This window comes from Meriones unguiculatus, chromosome 1 (assembly GCF_030254825.1).
Source record: "Meriones unguiculatus strain TT.TT164.6M chromosome 1, Bangor_MerUng_6.1, whole genome shotgun sequence".
Lineage (NCBI taxonomy): Eukaryota > Metazoa > Chordata > Mammalia > Rodentia > Muridae > Meriones > Meriones unguiculatus.
The window spans coordinates 61156512-61177083 of record NC_083349.1 but is presented as its reverse complement, the minus strand read 5'-3'; the positions used below and the strand labels follow the sequence as shown (position 1 = coordinate 61177083).

The 20572-nt window shown below is 44.7% G+C and overlaps 1 protein-coding gene and 1 pseudogene across 3 annotated transcripts in view; one reads left to right on the top strand and one right to left on the bottom strand.

Annotated features, from left to right (window-relative positions):
- The window catches only part of Cnnm2 (cyclin and CBS domain divalent metal cation transport mediator 2), a 127923-nt gene extending 109384 nt beyond the window's left edge, over positions 1-18539 (bottom strand). The window contains exon 1 of one of the 3 annotated variants that reach the window (XM_060390683.1): positions 16707-18539. In XM_060390683.1, the coding sequence (XP_060246666.1) occupies positions 16707-18327 (1621 nt within the window). In that variant the 5' untranslated portion in view covers positions 18328-18539. The remainder of the gene's footprint in view (positions 1-16706) is intronic. The other 2 variants (XM_021650503.2, XM_021650496.2) reach the window with 2 other exon arrangements.
- LOC132651449 (small nucleolar RNA SNORA70) lies at positions 9046-9173 on the top strand (annotated as a pseudogene).
- Positions 18540-20572: the final 2033 nt, after the last annotated feature.

Here is a 20572-nt window from a genome sequence, read left to right as displayed (position 1 = left end):
AGAGGAGAGGCACTGTGAGAGCCAAGATGGAGAGGAGAGTGGCCCACAGCTACTGCCAACCTCAGCGAAGGAGCCAAAACAGCTAGGAAGGATGACAACCAAGACGCCAGTGACATCATTGGCTAAGACTGTCTGAAGCCAGATTGTTGAGAATTCAAGCTGAAGCTGTGAGCAAGAAAAGAAAGTTACTAGCTATTTTTCTTCAGAAATCTTGCAGAAAGAAAAAGAGAGAGAGAGAGAGAGAGAGAGAGAGAGAGAGGGAAAGGAAAGGAAAGAGAAAAGAAAAGAAAAGAAAAGAAAAGAAAAGAAAAGAAAAGAAAAGAAAAGAAAAGAAAGGAGAAATAGGTAATGATTACTAACAATACAGAACTCTGCCAGAAATATCTTTATTTACCTTTGAACCGGTGTGTGACCAAGTAACCCTTATGGATATATTTATAACATTCAGTATAGCTAGGGCCTCACAAGTAGGGACATCACTGCCATTTGTAGAAAGGGCAGCAAAAATTTGCATCTTCTCTAATATCTGGCTTAAAGAGTGGTCTTTACAGGTCATGGACAAAGCATGAACCGATGGATATTTAGCTAATGGGAGCTAAGCCAGCTTAAACCAATTAAGGTTCTTTCGCCAGCAAGCTAGCTTCAGCCTCTGTGGTCCCTTCACCCCTTTCGGATGTGCTGGAGAACCAACACATCCTCCATCATCTCAACACATCACAATCCACTCTTGTTCCAGGGGGAGGCACAAATATGCTTCCAGAAGGTCTGTGCTAACTGGTAGGCTTCACCATCCAGGAATCAGGTCAAACCTGGTACATACTTTTAAGTAGCCAGGAATGGAGTAAATAGTAAATGCTTGTTTGTGTAATACGTAGGGGCAATGCTGTCTGTCAGCAAAGCAAACATCAACTTCTCCTCCTAAACCGCTTGTGTTCCTTAAGTTAGCTAACAGAATACAGACAAGTATATTTATCATCATCTTGTATTTTAAAGGAAGATTTTAGTAAAGATACCTACATGATAGCTTACTTGTCCTGTGACAAGAATACAATAAAAAAAAAAATCACATCTTTAAGTGACTTATACAAACATCCTGAATAACACACACACAGTATGTCCTATTGCTTTTTTGGGTCAAAAACAGACAAAATTAAATCAAACCTAGCTATACTATTGTCTATTGATGGGTTCTGGGAAGAGACAATCATTGTCTTCAGTTGAGTAGCACTGATGAGCCCACCAGGCTCCAATGAGACGCTTCAAACCCATTGCCACACAGACGGCCCTAGTTAAACTCAGTGGGTCACGAAATAAAACAAAAAGACATAATGAGAAAAGGGGACTTGGAGAGAGAAGGGTGGGAAAGGGGTGAGAAGTGACAGCAACTAGAACATATTATATACATGTGTGAATTTTTCAAAAAACATATTTAATCAAAGCTATGAAAAAAGCATAATGCAATCACGAGAAAGAGTGTAAATGAGATGTGAGAGGTTGCTGACAGCAGAACACAGCACAATGCTTTACCATACATTGTTTCAAACTAAGATACATTTTAGTAGCTACTCTAGTACTGGGCAGTAGTGTCACATGCTTTTAATCCCAGCAGGGGCAGATTTCTGAGTTCAAGGCCAGCCTGGTCTCAGAGTGAGTTCCAGGACAGCCAGGGCTACACAGAGAAACCCTGTCTCAAAATAACCAGGAAAAAGAGATGGGGGCATGGGGAGAGAGAAAGAAAGAATACATGCTAAATGAGTGGCATGAAATATAATAAACACACAACCAAGACCATATTCGTTCTTTATCAGACAGGTACTACATGCTTTGTGTGTATGCTTCCCTATGCCTGGCGGTGCAGTGGGAGCATCTGTAACACCATCAACACAAACACGTGAGCACGGCCCACCACAACATTACAACGGAAGCAGAAGCAGGAGTCCCTCCGCTCCACTCTAATCTGACGGGACCGCCGTCCTGTGTTCTTTAGCACTGACCACAGTGCCTTATGCCATGTGACTGCAACTAAACAGAAAGCTGCTATATGGATTCGGAAAAAAAATCATGTTTTTATATGAAGCCATACAAGATTTTATAGAACTAAAGTAATACCCGGTCCTTACCAAGGTTAAAAGGTATTTTTATTCTGGTAGTCGGCGTAAGACGGTCTAGAAACTTCTAAGCGTACCGTAGCACGGGGTTCCATAGCAGAGCTTTTACCCTTTTGTCTCCTTTGCACAATCTTGATTGTGTCTGCAGCGGTCATTTCTACAGACCAATGGACACATCCATTCCCATAATCTCAACTATCCCCTTGCACAGCTTTATGCTAAAAGTACATCTTCTTAGAGCTGAGCTCCTTCACCAATCTTTCCTTTCATCGGAGCTATCGTACCAAAGAACTGTATTCCAGACAGGCTAAAATAAACTGGACTTTGTTTATCTGATAACATGTTTTGAAATCAATGCAACCTCAAACCCAAATCCCTTCATTTCATACACACAAAAGTCAGAGGGCTTCACTGTACCTCCCTGGTTTTCTGGAACCCCAAGTCTTCAAGGACATCCTGATGTGACAGCACACAATGCAGAAGGTAATGGAAAGCTGAGCTCTCTGTTCAGTAATCAACTCTGCAGAGAAGACATTATTCCTGACAAGCTTTAAATCAAGGACAAAAGGAAACTCAATTTAGAAGAGATGGCAGAGCATGTTGTATTGTTCTAGCTGTTTTTCTTCCTACTTTTCACCATAAAGTCTGCCCAAACAGTCCCCAGTGTAGCCTGAGTGTCAGGACTATGTAAACCCAAATGCCACTCTAAGAGGCTCTGAGTCAGCACATTGTAGGATCACAGACTGGCAAATGGAAAAACTGAGGCTTTGCGCACTCTGGTAAAGATATGAAGATGCCCTCAGTCTGTCTCTGGTGAATGGGAAAACAATGACCCTCTCAGATTACAACCCCCCACACACACATGCATTTGATAGGAAGGAAGGAAAGGAGAAAGGGGGGGAGGAAGGAGAAAAGCGAAGAAAAAGAGGGCTGGGAAGTGGCTCTGAGAGTGTTTGCCGGCATGCACGAGGCGCTGGAGTTCACTTCAGAACTGCAGAGGTCCGTCTTCGTTTCTAGTGAGCTGGAAAGCCAAATGCTGGCCACGGCACTGGTGTCCAGCACACTGCCACTGCTGCCCGCAGTGTGAAGGGGCTAAGCCAGGGCTGCTTTAGCCTCTCAGAAAGAAAACCCTCCTGAAGAAGGCACTGTCAAACAAGGTGGCTATCAGCCGGACTGCTCTCTGAACTCATCACATATCCCTGGACCGCTGCAGAGCCACTAGAGATATTAATTCTAGCCATCACGTACCCCAGGCTGGCCTCAAGCTTGCTATGTAGCTAAGGATGATTTTGAACTTCTGATCCTCCTGCATCCACTTCTAAGTTCAGGAATTACCATCACACCTGTTTTACATGGTGCTGGAGATCAAACCCAAGATTTCATGTATGTTAAGCAAATACTCTACCAACTGTGCAATATCCCCCATGCCTAAAATTTTAAAGAAAAATGTAAAATTTACTGTAATTAAATGAAACAAGTCAATGTAAGATAACCCCCAAAAAAGGCAAATGCTGTTGAAAAATATTTAAGTTTTATTCTTATGTGTATGAGCGTTCACCTGCATCTACATATATGCATGCCTGGTGTCCGAAGAGAACCAGAATTAAAGTTGGCTGTGAGCCTACAAATGGGAGCTGGGAACTGAGTCTAGGCAAGAGCAGTACTTGCAAGAGAAGCAAGTACTCTTAAGCACTGAGCCATCTCTCCAAGTCAAGAAGTTCATATATTTTTTTAAAGATTTATTTATTTTATGAATATGAACACTGTTTTCGTGCACACCAGAAGAAACCGGATTCCATTGCAGATGGTTGTGAGCCACCATGTGGTTGCTGGGAATTGAACTCAGGACCTCTGAAAGAGCAGTCAGTGCTCTTAACTGCTGAGCCATCTCTCCAGCTCAGTTCATGTAATTTTTAAAACATTTTTTTAAGAACCATTTGTTAGCCAGGCATGGTGGTGCATGCCTTTAATCCCAGCACTCAGGAGGTAAAGGCAGGCAGATTTCTGTGAGTTTGATGCCAGCCTGGTCTACAATGTGAGTCCAGGACAGACAAGGCTACACAGAGAAACCCTGTCTTGAAAAAAACCAACCAAACAAAAACATTTGTTATCTAATAAGTTCAACAGGTTACAGAAGGTAAGATCAATCTACGAAGGTAAGATCAATTTAAAAAAACTGCTTGGATCTGTACACATTAGCTATGAACAGTCAGAGAATAAAGCTAATGAAGGAATTCCATTTACTGTGGTATAAAGAACAAAGCAAATGCTCAGGAATAAATTTTACAAAAGGAAAATTGTATATGGAAGGAAAAAAAAGACCTAATGAATGAGAGGATTTTTCCTATTACTGGATGAAGACTTTCTGTTATCAAGGTAAAACACTCTCCTGGATCTACAGATGCAGGGCAATCCCTACCAAAAGCATCATTTTTAAAAAATAGAAATGGAGAAGTTGACCCATGAAGATTGAAAGGTGCATTCTTCCCAATTTAAAAACTCATTACAAAGCTACATGAACCAAGAAAGTATGGTGTCGGCATCAGAATATCAGCAGAGGAATTTGAGGCTCAGAAGTAGCCTTCATTTTTATGGACCACTAATTTTTGACAGGATGTCAAGACAATTCAATGGAGAAAGAACGTCTTTTTCAATAAATGTACTGTGACAACTGGATACCTATACTCAAGAGAATGAAAGTGAACCCTAACACTGTATACATTAACTCAGAATGGATTAAAGACCTGAGCGTAAGAACTAAAACTGTAAAACTCAAAGGAGAAATCATAAGCCTAAATCTTCACGACTGTGGATCTTGTAATTGTGCTTTCACATGACACAAAAGTATGCCCAAAGAAAACTGACAAATTGGCTTTACTAACATCAAAGACTTTCCTGTTTCAAAGTAAAAAGGTAACTACAGAATGGGATTATATTTACATATCTTATAGCTGACAACTGACTAGCATTCCACATATAAAAAGAGCTCTTCCCAAAGTTTGGCTATGAGTCTCAGCATCTGCTCTGATACCCTGTAGGGTAGAACCTTTCAGAGGCCCTCTGTGGTAGGCTCTTGTCCTGTTCTCTGTTTTCTCCCTCCTCCGATGTCCATCCTCTTTGCCTTTATGAATGGAGATTGAGCATCTTAGCCAGAGTCCTCCTTCTTTATTAGCTTCCTTAGGCGTTCAGATTTTAGTATGTTTATCCTAGAGTATTATGAGAAAAGTGAGAGATAGTGTAAGACCTGAAGAGGACAGGAGCTCCACAAGGAGAGCAACAGATCCAAAAAGTCTGGGCACAGGGGTCTTTTCTGAGACTGATATGCCAGGACCACTCATGGAGATGGCCTGGAACCCCTGCACAGATGTAGCCCATGGCAGTTCAGTGTCCAAGTGGGTTCCATAGTAATGGGGACAGGGACTGTCTCTGACAGGATCTGATTGGCCTGCTCTTTGATTACCTCCCCCTGAGGGGGGAGCAGCCTTACCAGGCCACAGAAGAAGACAATGCAGCCACTCCTGATGAGACCTGATAGACTAGGATCAGAGGGAAGGGGAAGAGGACCTCCCTTATCAGTGAACTGGGGGAGGGTATAGGTGGGGTAGGAGAGAGGATGAGATTGGGAGAGGAGGAGGGAGGTAGGTACAGGGGGGATACAAAGTGAATAAACTGTAATTAATAAAAATAAAATAATTAATAACAAAAAGAATAAAATAAAGAGCTCTTATAGAGGGTGGCTGGAGTTCAGTTCCCAGCACCCATGTCAGGCAGCTCACAATATCAGTACCTCCAGCCCCAGGGGATCCGATGCTGACCCCTGTAAGCACCTGAATTCACATGCACACACTCACACAGAGTACATATACATTATCATACAATTTAAAACTATAAAGAAACAGGCAAAGGAACTACACAGACATTCCCTCAAAGATACGATGGTGGTTGTAAACACAGGAAGAGATGTTCAACAGCTTTATAACTACAAAGATGCAAATCAAAACCAAGGAAATATCACTTCACATTGTCCAGAATGTCTGTAAGGATGGGGAGGGGGGGTTACGAAGAGTAACAAAATAGAGCCTGGAACCCTCATACACTGCTGGCAAAAATAATAAAATGGGACAGTCATTTTGGAAAAGAGATTAGAAATTTCTCAGAAAGTTAACAAATGAGTAACCACATGACTGCTACAGTTACCCAAGAAAACTGAAAACCTATGTCCACACACACACACACAAAAAAAAAAACCTGTGCACCAATGTTCACAGCGGCATAAGGCATAAGGCAAAAGGGCAAACAACACTAATGTCGTTCCACAAATAAATGCATAAACAAGATGTGTTAAATCCTTGAGATGAAGAGTGAGGTGCTGATTCACACTGCAGCATGAATGGACCATGAATGCAATTACTGCTGAGAAAAAAGAGCCAGGCCTGAGGCTGCACTTCATTTAGATGTAATGTCCAGAACGGGATCACCCGGAGATAGAAAACAGATAGTGGTAGCAGGGACTGTGAGAGCAGACGTGGGGAATGGCTGTTTCCGGGTGTGGGGATTCTTATGACCGAGGATGAAAATGTTTTGAAAGGACAACAGTAATGCTTATACAACCTTGAGAATACACTAAAATTCATGACTTACACACTTAAAGGCATAAACTACCTATTTGTTTTAGCAATAAAATACTCCAAGGGGAAATGAAGTAATATTGAGTTTCTTAGCAGGAGTAAAGGTGAGTTTTTCCAAGACCGAGACACATCATGTTCTTAGCACATCTGATTTTTTCCAAGTGTATCATTGTACAAAGTTAAGAAGCAGAATTTTGCAAAGATCAACTATGATTACCCCACCCATACCCATCAACTGCTTTTACTTTTTTCACATCCCCTTCTAGTCTAGGCATGTGCATATTTTTACAAGTCTATAATCCTTACAAATAATCACCCTACATTTCTCACACAGCCTTCAAAATTATCATGAAATGATTGTAATTAGCAGACATCTCTAATTTCTTTAATGTTCCCCTCTATGCCCTGTCTTCAAGTGTCATTTCATCATTCATACATAATGTTACAACGTACATGAATGTGAAGGCCAACATGACCCTTTTCTTTTCTTCAATCACTGAATAAAGATTTCAGGCAAAGGATATTTTTAGGACTCCTGAATGTCTCCCAAAAGTGTCACAATTATACTGCTCTAAGTAACACAAACTTGCCGTATTAACATCACTGTTTTTTATACTTTTGATATAATCAATGCTGAAACCATTTATCAGCAAATCCGAGAATTTCCTTTTGTATTAAAACCTGGGACATTCAAGAGATTTCAAAATCCATGAGAACTTGCTTTAGACATTGTGTCTTTGTTATTCCTTCCTATCACCTACAGTTAAAAAGTGATTATTGTATTCTTGGTATTTGTACTTTAGAGAAAATAGAACATGTAATAAATTGTGGCCAGCTTGTCCAGTCTGAACAGGGCAAGCACAGAATTCAATCACATTGAAAAAGAGCTGGTGAGATGGCCAGTGGGTAAAGAGGCTTGCCACCAAGCGGTCTGAGTTCAATCCCCGGACCCACATGGTGGAAGGAGAAAACCAGCTTCTCTGACCTCCACATTTGTGCCAATGCACACTTAGTTACCCACTAATAATGATAATAAAGAAAACTTTTTTATAAAAAAGAAAGCGGCGGCAGGGTGGGCAGGGAGAGGGTCCTAGACTACACTAAATCCAGTTTCTAGCATTTAATGCACTATAAGTCACTGTGCTATGCTCTCCCTGCCTGTCAATCTCCAGTCTGGACTAAGAACTGCATCCATGCAAAATTCATGTTGAAATTTAATCCCCACCATGGGGGTACTAAGAGCTGGCGCCCTCAGAGCAGGGCAGGTCATAAGGGTGGCCTCAAGAATAACTCAGGCCCTTATCACCAGGCTTGAGAGAGCTAGCCTAAGGCTCTTTTTTGTCCTGCCACTTTTCTGTTATATCAGGACAAAGTAAAAAAGCCTTTACTAGACACCAAATGCCTGGATCTTAGACAACCCAGCCTAGAGAACTCGGAGGATTACTACAAATTCACCAGTTTCTGGAATTTTGTTAGAGTAGCATGAACTTAGTCTGTTCCTGCCATGAATACAATTACCAATAAAGTACTGTTATAATATAAATGATAACTAACTTGGCATTAAGTCCCAGGCCCAGTTAGAAACATTTTTACATTTACTTTCACTTTTTTTCTTCTAAAACCAAGGTCTTGCGATGCATCCCAGGTAGAAATGAAATTACCATTCTCCTGCCTCAGCATCCCAAGCACTAGAAATAGAGGTATGCATCACCCTGCCTGACTCACATTAGTTTACTGCATATTATATGAGTTGTAAAACATCTCCATTCTCCATTGAGTAGGAAATGAAACTGAACATCCTAGTAGAATTTTCAGAAACTTAAATACTGTTGCATGTTATCCACGGAGATATAAAGTAAACTTTGTATCTTTGATTCCTTCTTTCTTGGCCTTTCAAGGTATTTTTTCTCAGTTTAACTAATTTTATCAGTTCTCTAGGAATTCCAGTATTTTAGGAACTGATTTATCTACTTAATCTTGTTTTATTGCAAAATATTCCCTCACGGTAAATGTATTCTTGTTGAATTATTTATTAAAATGGGAATTGAATTTTAGGAAGATTCAATAATTTTGTGGAAAAAAAAATCTCCATTTTCTACTTGGGCCAAAGAGGTAAGTTACTACCCAAAGCACATCCAAGAGAAGCCTACTTGACTCAACTACATTAACAAGTGGCATTCTTCCTGCAGCATGCGAAATCAAAACAAAACACTCCGGCCCCAGTCTGACTGTGTATCAGCGTGCAGACAGACCCCAGTCAGTGCCGTATTTATGATCAGTGGCAGCAAAACCAAACAGGGGAAGGCTATGGGCGGTTAAGGCAGCAGGGACTCTTCCCCATGGGGTCTAGTGTGCGGTGGCTGCAAAGAGCAGCCTCCACGATGGTGCACACAGCCTGCTGCTTGTACGGGTTCTCCTAAGGGACCGTGGGAGAGTTTTCTGCTGGGTCCGCATGTATCTGATCTCAGTGCTAGACTCCAGACAGGTATGTGAGTGCTACCGGAAATCCCCAGGGCATGTGACCTGACCAGGTCATCAGGTCCATCTGCACCAAGCTGCAGAATAAGAAACATGTGACTGAGGTCCTGTGTAGTGCCAAGTTCAAGTTGCCTTGCCACCAGAAGATCCACATCTCAGGGAAGCAGGGCTCCCTATTTGATGAATTTGAAGACACCCCAGCTGAGAAGCAGCTCATCCCTGAGGGCTGTGGGCTGTGGACATGGGGTAGACTCTATACCCCTGACAGCTTACCCTGTGCTGTTACCCCACTATGTCTGTCGTTATTTACTAATAAATCTCACATCAAGTCTGAAAACAAATAGGTAAGTAAATAAAATCAAAACAGGGGAAGTTCTTGGCACTGCCATTACCCATCATCACCTAATCTGGCTTAACAATGTATGTTCCAGTGTTTGCCCCCTATCTCCTGTTCCCAAGCCAGCGCTGACACTGTGTGACAACCCAGCCCTGATGAACATCTCAACAGAATATACTATGAGCAGAAAACAGCCAAAAAGCCTCTACTCACAGACCTAAATCCAACCTTCATCACTCTAAAAGAAAAACCAACTAAGGAGAAAATACGTCACTAAGTCAAGAGGAGTGCTTATATTTAACAGCAGGAGGCTTTGAGCAATCTACAGAGCAATACCCATGTCCCCAGATACCCTCCCACTCTACATAATAAAGTAAAACCTCAGTTATCAACTAAGCTAAAGTAAAACACAACATATAATCCGATTACACAATCAGACCTATTATCTATGTAACAAAATGGCAGTTGACGATTGTTTGAGTGCAAGATATCTAAAATACTGACATCAAAGTCCCAAGATCAAAACCAATGGCAAGCCTGAAAACTTGATTTCTCAGTGATGTGGCTAACCTTTAACTCTGAATAAGGAACGAAAGGGTTGGCCCAGAAGTGTGGAAAGAACGCTAGCCTAGAAGTCAGGGATGTGAGTTCTGGTCCAGTAGATACGCCTAGGTAGTGAGGTATGGCCCCAAACACTCTCCTTTCCAGGGTTTACTTTCTTTAGTCCAGGGGTTAAGGAACCATGTTTGCCACCCAGGCCTTCCCCTAACTTAACAGTGGTGGATTCCACAGCCCCTGCCCCAGAGCCTACAGGTCATGGAGCTGCTGAGGGAGGCCTAGAATCGTCCCTTCATACGTGATCAGATAAATCTTGTCACCTGGTAAAAACATCAGCAAACACTAGACTAGAAAAATCTTTGAGCTGTGCACCTTCTCACTCCTGATTCTATACTATCTGATCTCTCAAAGTTACATTAGACAATCATGCAAAATTATAATAGTTTAATGTATGGTAGTGCACACACAAAAAACAAGATCACAGAAATACATAGATCCACCCCTTTTGACACCATTCACGCCTTTAAACATAATTTTAAAATATCCTCCTACATTCTAGACAAGTAGAACACTGAATTTGGTAAGAGAAAAAAAAATTCCCATATTACGTTCTTAACATAGTAATAGACAAGGACTCACTGGACTGTTACAGAAAAAAATATATACCTAATGGGTTTATTTTCTGAGATATACTTGTACATAGATAGCCCAGGCTAGGCTTACTATGTAGCCAAGGAGGACCTTGAACTCCTGACCTTTCTGCCTCCACCTCCCAAGTGCTAAGATTGCAAATGTGTGCTACCATGCCCAGTTTATATGGTTTGGGGGATTGAACGAAGGGTTTCATACATGCTAGGTAAGCACCGGTCCAACTGAGCTGCTTCCCCAGTCCATACCTGATGTTTTATATGGCAATTACACATGCACCCTTGCTCTGAGGAACATTAGCCCGCTCGCCTGTTTCTAAGAAACAGGCAGAAAAGAATCCCAAGTCCTACACAGCTGTAAACCATGACTCCTGCAACAATGGAATGCAACTGTTACAAAGAAGAAAGAGGAAAGAAGGGGGGGAAAAGAGCAAGAACTGGTTACTAATTCTTCAAAGTCACTTCAGTGTAGATAACTGGGAGTTCACAGTCTTTTGAAAAGGTAATGACAGGTAAAAGAGGAGCCTGACGGGCTTTCTAGACACAAAACAAGCAGCTTTCTGTTGAGCTTTTCTTCCTGCTACATTATTTTGCTTTAGACAGCTTTATAGAGTTCTCATAATCTTCTAATACAAATTTCTGAGCTTATTTTCTTATTTAGATTTATAAGCAACTACAAAAGTAATGACTGGTGGAGCTACGAGGAAGGGGCTTGAAAAGGGTGCGCATTAGCGGCCATGCATTAATATGGCAACAACAAAAAAATGAAGACAAAATCAAGTTTGAAACAGAAAACTGAGCCTCACAAATTACTGTGTGACTCTCAAATGGGAAGCAGGTAAGAAAGCAGGTGAAGCTTTATTACATAATTTAGCCATTAGAAAACAGCTGTAGCGATGGAGAGTTGGCTCAGTGTTTAAGAGCACTGGCTGTTTCAAAGGACCAGGGTTGGATTCCCAACACCCACATGGAGGCTCACCACCTCCTCCAGCACCAGACACGCATGTGGTGGGTGCACAGACATACATGCAGACAAACACTCATACACATAAAAGAATCAAAAGAAAACAGTTGCAAAGCAACCATTAAAGCAGCACTGAAGCAACAATGTTACTGTAAAACCTCTGCTTCAGGGATCTCAGTGCTGGATGTGTAGCTCTTGCAAAAATAGTTTCTCGGTATTAGGGTTACACAGCAAAAGCATTAGTATATTACAATATTTAAAAAGAGGGCATCAACCCCTATCCACTATCACCAAAGCACTGGCTCTAAAAGCAACAAACACACCTTTCACGGAAATACATGTAGAAGCCTATTGCCCAACAGGCTCTGAAGCAATGTTTTGACAAAATCCCAAATCTCACACTCATTAAAACAGAAACACTGGGGCTGAAGAGTGAAGAGATGGCTCAGCGGATCAGGGCACTGGCTGCTCTTGTAGAGAACCCAGGTTCAGTGCCCAGCACCAACGTGGCTGTTCACAACCCATCCATTACTCCATCTCCAGGGAACATGATGCCCTCTTCTGACTTCCATACGTACACGCATACATAAAATAAATAAATTGAAAATCATGCAAAATCAGTATTTGAAGCTAGTCTAAGAGAATGATTAAGACAGTGTGTTCTGGGACTAAAGGAGTAGTTCAGCATGTAGACTAAACAGACATGAGCTAAAGCCCCAAGTCGGTGAATTACTACGTGATCTTGAACAAATGATTCAATCTAAGCCTCAACTGTCCTTATTGGTAAAATAGGGATAACAGCCAGGCAGTGGTGGCACACACCTGGAATCCCAGCACTCAAAAGGCAGAGGCAGGTGGATCTCTGTGAGTTCAAAGCCAGCTTGGTCTACAGAGCGAGCTCAAGGACAGCCAAGGCTACACTGAGAAACCCTGCCTCAAAAGAACCAAAAAACAAATAGGGATGACACTCCATTCAGACATCATGAGATTTCAACAGGGTTCTTCACAGAAGAACCTTCAGCTCTGTGCCTGCAAGACAGTAAGTAAAGGCACAAAACTATCTTTACTACAACCATGATGATTAAACTACAAAATTAGCACCATTACTACCTTCCCCCCTCAAGCAAAGCTACAAGCTACCTGTAGACGGTTTAAAAGTTCTAGCCACTAGAAAGAAGACATTCAAGACGCTTACACTACTGCAGCATCTCTTTCCAATTCCCCAAACCTTCTTGCTCCACCACTTTAGAGAAAAACGAATCAGAGTGATTCTCAACAGTGACAAGAAAAACAACAGACACCAGCTCAGATATAAAGGGAATAAACAATGAGATCTAACCAGTTTGGGGTTATAATGGGACTGGGGAGTCTTGGTTTTGTTCTCTTTCTGTTTTTTTAGACGTAGAGATAAGAGGAAAAAAAGGAGAAGAAAGTTTTCAGAGCATCCCACACACCATGTGCTATTCAGCATACACATAAAACAGATGGCAAGCCTGAGTTCAAATCCAGGGTGAAAGGAGAGAACCAGCTCCTCCAAGAAGTCCTCTGATCTCTGCACACACACACTCACACACACACATAGAAACACACAGTGAATAAACTTTAAATAATCTTTTAGTTATTTCACAGAGCTGAGTGTGTAGCCCACTGGCAAAGGGCTTGCCTACCATGGAGGCCATGAGTTCAATCTCCAATACATAAGAGAAGAAGTTATATCTACATCAGCAAATCATGAAAAGAAAATCCGGTGGATGACTGTAACTCGTACATTAAAAGGAACTAATATCTGGGCAATATATTAATGCCTGCTTTTAAAAGTATCTGTGAGTTTAATTACAACTTTGTTAGTGTACCAAACAAACATAGCACCATTTATAGTATGTGAAAGAATGTATATATTACTCCAGAGTATGAAGAGTATTGTGAAGATCACTGCTATAATAAATACAAAATATATTTTCCTATTTTTGTCAAAATATATTGCTATCAAAATACAAACGTTATTGTTTCAATTTCTGAATTTCTTTTCTCTCTCTCTCTCTCTCTTTTTTTTTGAGAGTTGAATGTGGTTTCATAAACTTTTTTCTGAAAGAAAAACCCAGATTGCTAAAGAGATGGCTCTGTGGTTAAGCACTTACGTTCATGCAGAGGACCCGAGTTTACTTCCCAGCACCCACATGGCTGTTGCCCCAACCACCGGTAACTCCAGTTCCAGGTAACCTGACAGCTCTCCTGGCCTCTGAGGGGTCCTGCAAGTGCTCGGTGCACATACATCATGCTCAGGTGCACACATAATCACGTGAAATTAGATAAATAATTTTAATGAATGCAACTAAGTAACAAATAGCCATTTTGTTCATTCAAAAACATGGCTTTACAACAGAGGGTCTTTGAAAGACTCTACCCAGCAGTGTATCAAAGCAGATGCTGAGACTCATAGCTAAACTCTGGGCAGAGTGCAGGGAATCTTATGAAAGAAGAGGGGAGATAATAAGACCTGGAGGACGGGAGGTCCACAAGGACCAAATACATCTGGGCACAGGGGTCTTTCTCTGAGACTGATACTCCAACCAAGGACATTCATGGTTATAACCTAAAGTGTATATTTTTAATTGTATCACGTTCTTTGAAAATAAAAATGCATTTCCCTTAAAAAAAAAAAAAAACATGGCTTAACTATCCAATTTGCACTGTCTTTGCTTTTCAGAATATGTTAGTAGACTGAATGTATCTTCCATTTACCCGACTTCTTACTCAAACACTGCACGTGTCCTTGGATAAGAATTAAAGTGCAGTATTCTGTTATTTTTCTAGAACCAATAAGTTCACCACTTGAAGAACACCCTTCAAAAGGCAGCACTGCCAGCCAGGCTGCAGCATGAGCACCTGTGATCCCAACACTTGGAAGACTGAAGCAGGAGGGCCATGCGTTCCAAAGAGTCAGTTACACAGAAACTCCTCGCCAGACCCTTAAGAGACAGGGCTATCAGTGAGAGGTGATTTTGAGGGGAAAACAGCTCCTCCTAAAATTAAATTTAAAAACATTAAATCAGCCACAGAAAACTGGTTCAAGCACAATCAACCAATGACAAATATCATGTAAAATTTCCTAAACTTTGAGCAGGAGTAGGAAGAAACAACTAAATTCTTAAAAAATGAAGATACAGAGGTAAAGAAAAGCCTCTAGCCGGGGTCCAGACTAGAACGAACTAGTGCTTGTTGGTTTTTGTTTTAAATGACGAGGCCTATGTGGAACCGTGGTCTCAAGCAATCATCCTGCCTCTGCCTCCCAAGCACCTGGAACTACATCATCATGTCTGATTCGGCCTTGTGTTTGCAATCTATAAGGTGATTTGCAAAAATGTGAACAACAACAACAGACACAATAAATTGTGCCAGCACTGGGAATTCAGAGGCATCCTCAAGACACCTCCCTGTGTTGCAGAGTGAAGGAAGACACTAGCTCAGTGCTCTAATAAACAGCTTGGCAGTGAACGGGTACCCCAAAAGCTCTGTAGCCAGAGATACTGGACATTTTCTTTTTCTCCTCCTGCTTTTAAATGCAAATTACTAAGCCCTGAAGCACATTCTGCTCTATTTTTTTAATATGAAAATTACTGCATTGTGGTCCTGTTCCAGAGAGGACACCATTCATCCAAGAAAAGGGAGTGAGGACACGCACACACGCTGTATGTTCAAGTCACCCCCCCAGGGAGCTATCACCAGGTACACACGGCCTTGTCAGGGTAGCGACCCCATTAGTGATTGACATTCCATGTGAAGAATGAGAACTTAGTTTTCAGGTCAGGCAAGGTTACACACACATTGCAACGCCGGTGCGTGCCAAGCACCAGTGACAAACTCAGCATCCCTTGGTTTTCAACAACACCAGCTATTTACTGGGAACTTTCAAAGTTGCTATTCACCTATTTGTGACAAAATACGACAGACAACACCACAACGCAAAAAAAAAAAAGATGTGCTGTGAGTGCTCATAGGCAGACACTGGGCCTCTGCCTCTTCCCAGCTAACACCCGAGAGCCTGGACAGCTCATTTGGAGACATAAATCACTTCATGTTAATTTATCAAGGGATCAAGGTTAAAAGAAGAACACTTTTTAAACTGGGGAAAAATCAAGAAATAGATCACAATAAAGAATGTTATTCATAACAGTGTCACAGGTTCAAGCTTTCTGCCAAAACCACACTTGCTTTAGGAAGTTTTACTTGCTGTCAGATAAACATGAACAGTGAAGAAAGTAAGACAGATATAGCCTCATAAAAGTTAATTTACCTGTAGTCGTTCCAAGTTATATAGTAATAACTGAGTTTCCTTTAAACAAAACAACCCCCTTTTTTTTCCAGCTAGAGAAGTCACGTCCAAATAACGTGGGTTTTTTAAATGGTATTTTCTTTACCCCCGCCCCACCCTCAAAGACCTTCTTCAGTTCCCTGCAGGATGCCACATAGCTAAAAACAAATCTATCAAAACTGTACTTCCAGTCTTTGAAACGTCAACATGCATGTTTAAGGAAGAGAAAAGGATTACACTGGGTTTTGAAAGGGTACTTAAATGTCTTCCAAATGTCTGTGATCAGATGTAACGGAAGGGCATCTAGGGAGCCAGCCTGTACTTTCGTCAACCTATTCAGGACCCAATGAATGAAGTGGATCCCTCAAGACCAGAATCCCCCAAGGGGGGCAAGGTTCAAGCATTGAAATTAAAATGCCTGTGTTTTGGTTGTTTGGTTGTTTGTTTTGGATGGTCTGAAAAAGGAATGACAGTCTTGGGCTTTGAAACCTAGATATGCTCACCAGTTCAGTCAGTCCCCGAGTCCACGCCACCCTTTCAACTTTGCAATTAAGAGGAGGAGAAATTCCGGTCAACTCTCCTTGGGGGGTGGGTCTGGGGGTGGCCGACTCAGGGAGGGAGGAGGATAGAGACAGAAAGAGCGAAATCAGTTAAAACACAGCAAGATTTCCCACCTTTCTTAAATTCTTCCAGCATTGCGTCCAACTTGGTGTCATTGAAAACAAAGTGCAGGGGGTGGTTGTAAAATTTGGTGATGGTTTTCAAGGGGGTACAGTCATCCGGATCTACGAAGGCCAAGTCTTTGACAAAGAGCAGGTCCACGATGTTGGAACGCTCGCCCTCAAACACCGGGATTCGCGTGTAGCCGCTCTCCATGATCTCGGACATGGTGTTGAAGTCCAGGATGGCCTCGCCAGTGATCATGAAGCAGTCCCTGAGGGGCGTCATGACGTCCTCCACCGTCTTGGTGCGGAGCTCCAGCGCCCCTTGGATGATGTTCAGCTCCTCCTTAACGAGGTCGTTATAGGGGTCAGTAACCCGGAGCATCTCCAGCAGCTTTTCCCGGTTATAGACCGTGCCTATCTCCTGGCCCAGGACGCAGTCCAGCAGTTTGCTAACTGGGTAAGAGGCGGGGAAGGTCATCATCATGAAAAACTTGGTGAGGAAGATGGTGTTGGCCCCCACCGCCAGGCCGTGTCGGGAGCAGATGGCTTGGGGCACGATTTCCCCGAAGATGACGATGCCGATGGTGGAGACCACCACCGCCACGAGGCCTGAGCCCGCGATGTCGTCGAGCAGGATCGTGAGCGTGGTGTTGACCAGCACGTTGCCCAGCAGCAGCGAGCACAGCAGGTAGTTGCCCTGCCTGCGCACCGGCTCGATGCGCTTGGCATAATTCTTCTCTTTCTCCGTGCCGCAGTTCTGCACGATGCGCAGCTCCATCGGGTCCAGGGCCATGAGCCCCAGGTTGAGGCCGCTGAACATGCCCGACAGGCACAGCAGCAACGAGATGAAGATCACTTGCAGCCAAAAGGGCAGCAAGAACTTCTTCTCCTCGCCCACGATCATCTTGGTGTCCTCGCCGTCGTGGTAAATCCAGGTGGTCTCGGCCCACGGGGGAGGCGGGAGTCCGGCCACCCCCGCGCCACCCTTGCCCCCGACGGCGCCACTCGCAGCCCCGGAGCCGCCGGTGCCCAGCGCGGGCGTGGAGAGGGACGTGCACAGGTAGTAAGACTTGCTCTTCTCCATCTTGCGCAGCGGTTTGATCTCGATCTCGATGATGCCCGACGTGCGGCGATTGAGAATGATGTGGGGCAAGATGATGATGTCTGAGGTGCGGATGCCGCAGCGCTGGGGGCCGCTGTCCGGCTCCGGAGGCGCGGGGCCCCCCAGCCCGCGCTCGCCGGGCGTGTGCCGGCGTCGCTCGTGCTCGGTGAAGGCGATGCGGGACCACGTCTCGTTGTTGATGTTCTGCCCGTAGACCCGCAGCTTCACCCGGGTCCGCTCGCTCACCCGCAGCGCACCCCCTTCCATGAACGACACGTCGTTCGTGTCCTCCAGCCGCAGCCCGATGATCACGGTCTCCTCGTTCTCGCCGGCCGCCGCGCAGCCGCCCGCGCCGCAGCAGCAGCTCAGCAGTAGCAGCGGCAGCAGCCGGCCCGCAGCTGCCTGCAGGAACCCCCGGCCCCGGGCACTGAGGCTGCGGCGCGCCGCCATCTTCCAAGTGGGCAGTGCGGCGGCTGCCTGCCCGCCCGCCATCTTTACTTCGGGTTCACAAGCGCCACAGCCAATCATAGGGTGGCTGCTCCAGCTGCGGCTTCATCCTTCCCACCCGGCGGCGCGAGCGCAGGCAGCGGCGCCCGAGCAGGACTGGAAGCGTGCGTCCGCGCCCCGCACTCAGCAGTCCGCCTCTCTGAATGACACGGACTCGGACTGAGCCAGCGGAGGAACCCCCTGGCTCGCGGTTGGAGGGAGGGCAGGGAGGGGAGTGCTAGCCTCGCCCGCGAGAGGCAGGCCGGCCAGCCAATCAAGAGCGGGTGCCCGCCTTCCCAGCCAGGGGGCTGGAATGGGGGCGTGGTCTCGCTCGGCGTGCCGCACCAATGGCACGGGAGGTGGGCGGGGACACGAGGGCCACTGTCCTCCTCAGCATGCCAAGTTTCCAACTGAAAGGCGCGTGACTCTTGTGTATGCGAGGGGAGGAGGCGTGGCCATCCCGGACCCAACAGCCAGTCAAAGATGAGCACTGTAGGAGAGGGGGCGTGGTCTTCCTCCAGGCGGCCAATGGAGAGGAGCGGTCCGCGGGTGCGGCGCTCCCCGTGGGGTCTCTGTAGTAGATTCCCCCGTGCTAGGCTCGGCAGCCCTGCGATACCGCCCTGAGGCGCGAGGCCGCGGTCCTTGCTGCAGGGCCTGGCAGCACGGGGCTCCGTGTCGGTGCGGACAGGGCTGAGCGCTCCTGCTCTGGGAGCACCGGAGCCGACTGGAGAAGGCTTAGGGGGCTCATAGCCTAAAACCAAATCGGATTATTGGTCAAGCCCCCGGCCACTGCTCCTGCAAGCCGCTCCTCACGGGAGGCTCGCGGCGACAGAGTGGCCCTAGCAACGCCGCCGACCCGCCGGCTCCGCGCCTCTGAGCCGTTCGCGATCACGTGGCGCCACCTGCCGGCCCTCACGGACGTCTTGCAATAGTTTCTACACCTCAGTAAATAAACCCTCAGAAGTGTGCTCTGCTTCCCAAACTTTGAAATCATAGCAATTCTCCTGTAGTCGTGTTACAAACACAGAGTGAGACGGGACCTATTTTTTTTTTAAGTCCACTCAGGCAATTTTGGGAACTAGGAGGGAGAGACCACCCTGAGAAGGCCCATAAAAGCTTATTCTGAAATACACTGGCCAAATGCTGCCAGGTCTGGAGATGATCGACTCTGGAGCGTGCATCACCAAGACCTCTCAAGTCCATTGCATCAAGAGTAGATGTGCTAGCACAGTGGCTGCCAAGCCGAACTTTCTGCTTCACAACTTAAGCCCTTAAAAAATGTTTCCTACTTTGTAGTCCATAATCACAATTCTTTTTGTCAACACCCAAAGCATTTTTATAATTTCCAGGACAGTTCATTCCTGGGCTCATTTTAGTGGTCTCCTTCCCAGTCTCTCCTCCTCTATGTCTGGCTTCTTCCCTTCCCGCCGGCCGTGCAGCTAGTGACTTGTCAAATCAGGACCTGCTGGTCCTTGCCTGCGCCCTCCCCTGAATCCTCATTTTCCTGGGGTAAAAGCCCAGGCATCCGGAAGGCCTCCATCGTTCTGCAAGCTCTGCCCCCGCCAGCCTCTCTCCTAACTGTTCCTCAGTCACTGCAGGGGGATTTCCCTGAGGTCTTTGCACTTGCTGTTTTCTTTGGGAGGGACCCAACTTCTAGATGCCAGCATGGCCCTCTTTCAAGGCTGTGCTCGAAGACCACCACACTCCACATGGCCTTTATTGTTTTTTCACAGTTATTCATTTGGTTGATAACCTGTCCTCTCTCAAAAACTGTGTCTGTCATGCACTGTTACATCACCAAGGCCTAGAGCAACTACAGATACTCAAAACATCACATAAAAACTGTTAAGGAAATAAAGGAGCTTTTACTTTATTTTAAATAAATGTTCAACTCTAGTCCTAGCCCTCTGACTTCTGGTGTTTTCTCGTACTTCCCAATTCTCATACTGCTATAGTGGGAAAATTAGCTCATATGAAAATTTAATTCTTAGGTTTCTTGTGCATTTATAAGAGTGGCATTTACAGTTTATAAGTTGGGCTTCTTGGCTGTCTGACAGGGTTAAGGACAGACACAGTCCTTTTCACCCAGCTGATTGAAAATGTGACCAGGAGTGTTTTCTGGGCTAATAGGGAAGAAGGTTAGAGGTTCTCAAATATTGAATGCACGGTTTGAACTGGGAGTGTGGAGACAGGAAGGAGTGCTTGCCAGACCTACAGACATTTCCTGTGAATACCGAGTAAGCAACGGTCAGGAAAGTGCAGTCTTGGCAATCTAGAAGCCAGCTAG